This window comes from Chiloscyllium plagiosum, chromosome 8 (assembly GCF_004010195.1).
Source record: "Chiloscyllium plagiosum isolate BGI_BamShark_2017 chromosome 8, ASM401019v2, whole genome shotgun sequence".
In the NCBI taxonomy this organism is placed as follows: Eukaryota; Metazoa; Chordata; class Chondrichthyes; order Orectolobiformes; family Hemiscylliidae; genus Chiloscyllium; species Chiloscyllium plagiosum.
The window spans coordinates 97,658,795-97,665,368 of NC_057717.1; the positions used below are offsets into that span (position 1 = coordinate 97,658,795).

Consider the following 6,574-nt stretch of genomic DNA (forward strand, 5'->3'; position numbering starts at 1 on the left):
GGAGAGAGTGGGGGGGAGAGGAAGAGCAAGAGAGAGTGTGAGCGAGCACACTGTGCGTGTGTTTTCAAGTTTAGTTCAACTTGGTCGCACCAAGCAACCACGCTCTCTGCACTGCACTAATATGTCAGTGTGGTTAATAAGTAAAGGTTAACTCTTCAGTGGGTTTCTAGTTGTGTAACGGAAATTTTGAGGCAAAATCGGGGCCACTGTTTCTCCTGCAACAATGCACTGCAGAATGGAATTCTCCACTGAGTTGGTGGCAGATAGCCCCCGCGTCCAAATCGCCCATTTTATACTGCAGTATGCAAATTACTGAGGCAAACTGCAGGAACTTGTTAAAAATCTGTATTAGATCTACAGTTGAGGATGGTTTCCTGACAAGGAAACCAAATACCTCTGAAATGCTTTCTGGAAAAATTGTTATTGTTAAATGTTGCAGAAGTAGTAATACAAAAGGAATTGATCTGACGAAAAAACTACGAACTTCCAATGAGCCTTCTCAACATTTGAGAACCGGGACAGGTTACGAGAATTGAGAACCTGCTTCCAGCCACGTGCAGCGAGAGCAGAAAAATCAAATTATGTTGAAAAGCCCAGTTCCATTCTGAATGCTGAGGCATACAAGAAAAGACAGGAAGAGCTTGGCTGGAGTCCTACTCACATCATAATTTCAACAAATCCCTCCTCAGCTCATGGCAGACTTCTTGGGATAGAAATAGAGATAAAACCTCAAGGTCAATTTAGGGAGGAAATAAAATCCAAACTCCTCTCTGACAACAATCCACTTTGATTGTCTCCGTACCAGTCAACTGCACTTAACTGTAAGACATAGACTTCGCGTTCAAGCCAATTATTAATTATTTTCCCCCAAAATTTATGAAGCTTGTAGCTTAGTTGCCTCAGACAACCTCCAGTTCATCACCGATATGGCAGTAGGGTACCCTTTACAATTTACAGCTCGTGCCTGAACTCATGGCACTAACAACAGGATTTTAGACCTTTGGTTTAAAAGGAGGACAGGGTGAAGCAGGGATCCCTGATCATTTCCATTCACTGGTTGCCCTGTCAGAGACAAGTGCGCATTTGCCTTACAGAAGCATGAGCAGGCTCAGCCATGGCTTGCAATGCCATATCCAGTCAAACAGGCTGCTCACTACCTCATCTGAGAGGTGGAGTTGAACAAAAGGGGAGAAGAATTCTGCAATTATTAAATAACAAAAAAAAAGTCATTCGTACCTTCCAGTAGTAAAAGCGTCTGTTTACGCAAAACTTGTACAAGCCGCTCATCAAACTCCATTTGAGACAGCATCGATATAAGCTGTTCTTCATTTCGACAAACCTTGTCCTGGGCATAGAGTCCCTCTGGCATTAACCTTTGCTGTCCTAACCCTATTAGTGCCACCTCAAGTGCAAGGGCATAGTAGGACTCTCCCGTGTTGCTGCTGCCAGGAATTGGAAAGTGCTGATAGACTGGTTTCCTAATATCACTTATTGAATCTGAAAAATAACCAAAGCATCTGATCCATTTACAGGTCAAAGCACTTCAGAAACAAAAACCAGAAAGTATGTTTTCAGATATGGGAAGCAACAGGGGAATAAATGTATCATACATATACATGCATTGATAACAATGATGATTAAGGAAAGAAAATCAATGGAATCCCCTACACGGGTAAGATTTGTAGAATCTCATGGAACAACAAACACCACGTATCACCTCTTTAGTCATCATTAACCAATGGCCCAGAGAATGATTCACTCCAAGAAATACGTTTCAAGATTTAACATTTATTAAATGTAGAGCATTAGAAAGAGCATCACAGATTGCTTTGGGCTTTCCCAACTGCAAGTTTCTAGTGGAGAAGTGAACAGTATCATCATGTTGGCTCATCTGAGTTTTCAAACTGCAGAAGACAAAGCAACGCCACTCGCAAATCGGGACGTTCCTCACACCCACCGCATTTCATCTTAACCTCTCTTTAATTAACTGCTACTGCAAGTAGCTTTACTCTGGAAAACCCAGAGATTAGGGGTGTGGAGCGAACGACGTCACAAAGCACAGCAAGTTACAGAAGAGACAGAAACCATATTAAAGAAAACAATAAACACAAGTGCCTGAGCCATGTCTGTTATAAATAAGAAAGACTAAACTAGGCAAAAGAAATAGGTCACTATGACAGTCCTTTTCAGCGAATGCAATTATAACAAAAAGTGTAACCAGGATTTGATTACACTGGATCATTTGCAAAGGCATCATGCTTGTGGAATCTGGTGTATGCACTATAGTTGGAACCACAGAGTCCTACAGCATGAAGACAGGCCCTTCAGCCCAAACTGGTCCATGCTGACCAAAATGCCCATCCACACTATTCCCATTTCCCTGCACTTGGCCCATACCCTTCTAAACCTTACCTATCCGTGTATTTGTCCAAATGTCTTTTAAATGTTGTCAATGTACCTGCCTCAACCACTTCCACCGGCAGCTCATTCCATATGCATACCACCTTCTGTGTAAAACAAAACTGTCCTTCAAGGTTCCCTTCTATTGTTTTCCCTCTAACCTTAAACTGATGCCCTCTGGTCCTCGATTCCCCAACCCTCGAAAGAAGACGGAGTGCATTCACCCTATCCATGCCTCTCAAGATCTTAGACGCTTCTATAAGATCACATGACTCCACCTCAGCAGTTACCACTCACGAGATGCTCAGCATGTTCATACTGAAGTAAATGTTTTTTTTTCAAACTTGTCCTACATTCTATTAATGCTCAGCAAGGACACCAGACAATATGAAGCAGCTTAATCAAATTAATCCATGTCATCGGACAGCTTGTATGACTTAAGAAAATTGGAATAAACGGAACTCAAAGCCTCTACTGTTTTGATTTGCAATGCACCAACCAGCTTTCAATTCCACAGCATTAATATGATGGGAGAATTGCAAAAGACCATTCATTTCCTGAGGCAACTGATATCCCCCTTCGCCCTCACTGGCTGCCAAAGCCACAGCCCGACTGACCACTGCATTGGCTGGGAGCAGGTAACAACAAACCACAGACACATCTTTAAAGCAGGATTTCCTAAGAAGCAGTAATTGGAGTATTTACCAGTGAACAATACAGAGCTGTCGTCCTCCATTTTACAAGCTTCAAGCAAAGTCCTGCACAAACACCCGACAGGATCCAGGGGATGTCCAACCCAACCTTCCTGGTTTGAGATGGTGGTTGACCCTTTCTGCAACAGTTCTGAAAAAACAAAGCAAAGCCATTAAAACACATCCTGTTCCCTGCTGCGGAGCCATGGGACAGAGTCTCTGTTGCTCATTAAGCACATTATCAAATCTATTCACAGAACACAAACCCCATGGTGGGTTGTCAGAAAAAAAAACTATTTATGAAGCACCTTACTCCATCTTGAACATTCCAAAAACTCACTTTGAAACCCAATCAATTTCTTCCCCCATCTTCTTTCAAAGAGAAATGAGAAAAGTCAATTACTTTACACAATGAACTGGCAATTGAGGAACAGGAAACGTTTCTACTGTGTAGGCTGGTGTTAGTTTAAACAAAAGTTGAAGATCTTAAATAAAATGGGAGAAAGTGAGGACTGCAGATGCTGGAGATCAGAGCTTAAAAATGTGTTGCTGGAAAAGCGCAGCAGGTCAGGCAGCATCAAAGGAACAGGAGAATCGACGTTTCGGGCACAAGCCCTTCTTCCTGACCTGCTGCAATCTTAAATAAGAGTAAAACAGGTAGGACGAGACTTTTTTCAGCTCTCAACACCCCATGGGGAGCCCAGTCCAACCCTCCAGAGTAGCTTGCAGTCCCACTTACCTTTCTTTTGTTGCTTGTACATTTCCAACTGGCGTCTCTTCTGCAATCGCAGTGTATTGACAATTGCAATAGCCAAACGAAGAGCTTCCCGTGGGTACCCGTGAGATCTCAGTGCATCCACTCTGGCACATGCAGTTGGGACATGCTCTATATTTTAAAAAAAAGATACCGACTGCTTTGAAATTCCTTGATTACTGCAAATGTTTATCATTAGATATTGGGCCGCTGCAACTTACTTGCACTGAAATGTAAGTAGAAAGTCACCCAAGTGCACAAGGAAGATTAGAAGGAAGATTGGAAGGAAGTAACGCAAGATAAAGGAAGGGCTCTGGCCAGGAAAACCAGAGATAAGAACGCAATGGAAGTTTCTCAGTCACTTATTTCTGAATACTCAGAAAAGCTGGGAAACAATATTTCTCTTAACTAAACCACAGTTAGAACACAGAACATAGAACACAGAACATTACAGCGCAGTACAGGCCCTTGATGTTGCACCGACCTGCGGAACCAATCTGAAGCCCATCTAACCTACACTATTACATTCTCATCCATATGTTTATCAAATGACCATTTAAATGCCCTTAAAGTTGGCGAGTCTACTACTGTTGCACGTAGTGTGTTCCACACACCTATTACTCCGAGTAAAGAAACTATCTCTAACATCTATCCTATATCTATCACCCCTCAATTTAAAGCTGTGTCCCCTCGTGCGAGCCATCGCCAGCCAAGGAAAAAGGTTCTCACTGCCCACCTGATCTAATTCTCAGATTATCTTATATATATCTCAATTAAGTCACCTCTTAACATTCTTCTCTCTAACAAAAACAGCCTCAAGTCCCTCATCCTGTCCTCATAAGATCTTCCCTGCACACCACGCAATGTCCTAGTAAATCTCCTCTGAACCCTTTCCACAGCTTCCACATCGTTCCTATAATGTGGTGACCAGAGCTGTACACAATACCCCAAGTGCGGTTGCACCAGAGTTTTGTACAGCTGCAACATGACCTCATGGCTTCGAAACCCAAACCCTCTACCAATGAACACCATATGCCTTCTTAACAACCCTATCAACCTGAGTGGCAACTTTCATGGATCGATGTACATGGACACGGATCTCTCTGCTCATCTTTAATCCTGTTGCTCATTCCAAAGTGAATCACCTCACACTTTTCCACATTAAAGTCCATTTGCCACCCCTCAGCCCAGCTCTACAGCTTATCTATGTCCCTCTGTAACCTGTAACATACTTCCACACTCTCCACAACTCCACCAACCTTAGTGTCATGAAAACAAAAGTTTTGCAAAAAAAAACCAAAAAAGTGATTGTATCGGATTAGTGCTGGATACTTCAGATCAGAATGGAAACCAGAAACCCTACTCCTCCACAAGCTGGCACACTTAAGCTAAACTTTGGACACACTAAGGCCTGGAGAGCTGCAGTAGCCAGGTACTCCCCTAGTGGCAGGTAACCTAACACCAAGCTGTGGCAGGACAAAAATACACAATTATTTGATCATTTGAATTTTGATACTAATCTGGTATTAAATTCAATTACTTATTTTGGTGAACCAGATGTTTCAAATCTTACGAGTTTTGCCTCAATCTGTTTGCGTATTGAATAGCCAGCAGGTCAACTGCCTTATGCGTTTCAGTAATTGATGATGTGACAGCAGAAACAACAAGTATTTGGGATTTGCGTGTAGCCACAGATGTCTTGTATTAGTCAAGGATCAGCTATTGATTCTGGTAGACATTTAGCATGGGGTGGAGAGATGAGGTGTCGTGTAGGATATTCACAAGACTCAAGTGCACCAATAAAATCAGATAAGCTGCCCTGTCATGTACAGATGGTCCATGAAACACAAACCACCCAAACTTAGGAACACTCGTGCTCACAAACATGATCCCACACAGAGGTTTAATTTTAAAAGGTCTGTCTTACGTACTATTTTATATTGTCCTGCATTCTGACTCGTGTACGAATCTACTTGCAATTGGGTCCCATTCACCACCCAGGCACTGCCTGCACAAGTTGCCAGCAGTACCAACATCACTATCCTTAATAATAAAATTTATTTTACGACCACAATCATCACTCTGGAAAAACTTCTCTCCCACACCAAAGCAAACCTTGTTCTTGACATTTTTTAAGCAGCAAACTAATCCTTAGTTGCCTCACCTCTGTGCCAAAATGAATGGGAGAATGAATGTAGGCTACGATCTAACTGCCTCTCATATAGCCTCAAATTTAACACACAATTCTCCCTATCTCATAATCTCCTTCACATATTTAATTCAAGCTTGTTGTGCATTCTTCATTTCAAATAACTCTGCTAGTGACGGCTTTAACTTCAGCTGCCCCCGACTTCTGGAATTCCTTCCTTTTAGTGATATCTTAAAGCTTTCATACCTCCCCCAAACTCCTCCAAGCTTTTGAAAGGAATACCGCCCGCCCACCAACTCCCCGCAACGTCTCAATGTGGCTTGATTTTGCTGAAAATGTGTTGCTGGAAAAGCGCAGGTCAGGCAGCATCCAAGGAACAGGAGAATCGACGTTTTGGGCATAAGCCCTTCTTCAGGAATGAGGAAAGTGTATCCAGTAGGCTAAGATAAAAGGTAGAGAGGAGGGACTTGGGGGAGGGGCATTGGAAATGCGATAGGTGGAGGGAGGTCAAGGTGAGGGTGATAGGCCGGAGTGGGGTGGGGGCGGAGAGGTCAGGAAGAAGATTGCAGGTTAGGAAGG

General features: G+C 42.8%; 1 protein-coding gene across 1 annotated transcript in view; it reads right to left on the reverse strand.

Annotated features, from left to right (window-relative positions):
- Positions 1–6,574, reverse strand: part of LOC122552364 (zinc finger SWIM domain-containing protein 4-like) — a 93,680-nt gene that overhangs the window by 15,067 nt on the left and 72,039 nt on the right. The window contains exons 8-10 of the mRNA XM_043695114.1: positions 3,832–3,978; positions 3,106–3,243; positions 1,237–1,497 (exon numbers count right to left, since the gene is read on the reverse strand). Coding sequence (XP_043551049.1) covers positions 1,237–1,497; positions 3,106–3,243; positions 3,832–3,978 — 546 coding nt within the window. The remainder of the gene's footprint in view (positions 1–1,236; positions 1,498–3,105; positions 3,244–3,831; positions 3,979–6,574) is intronic.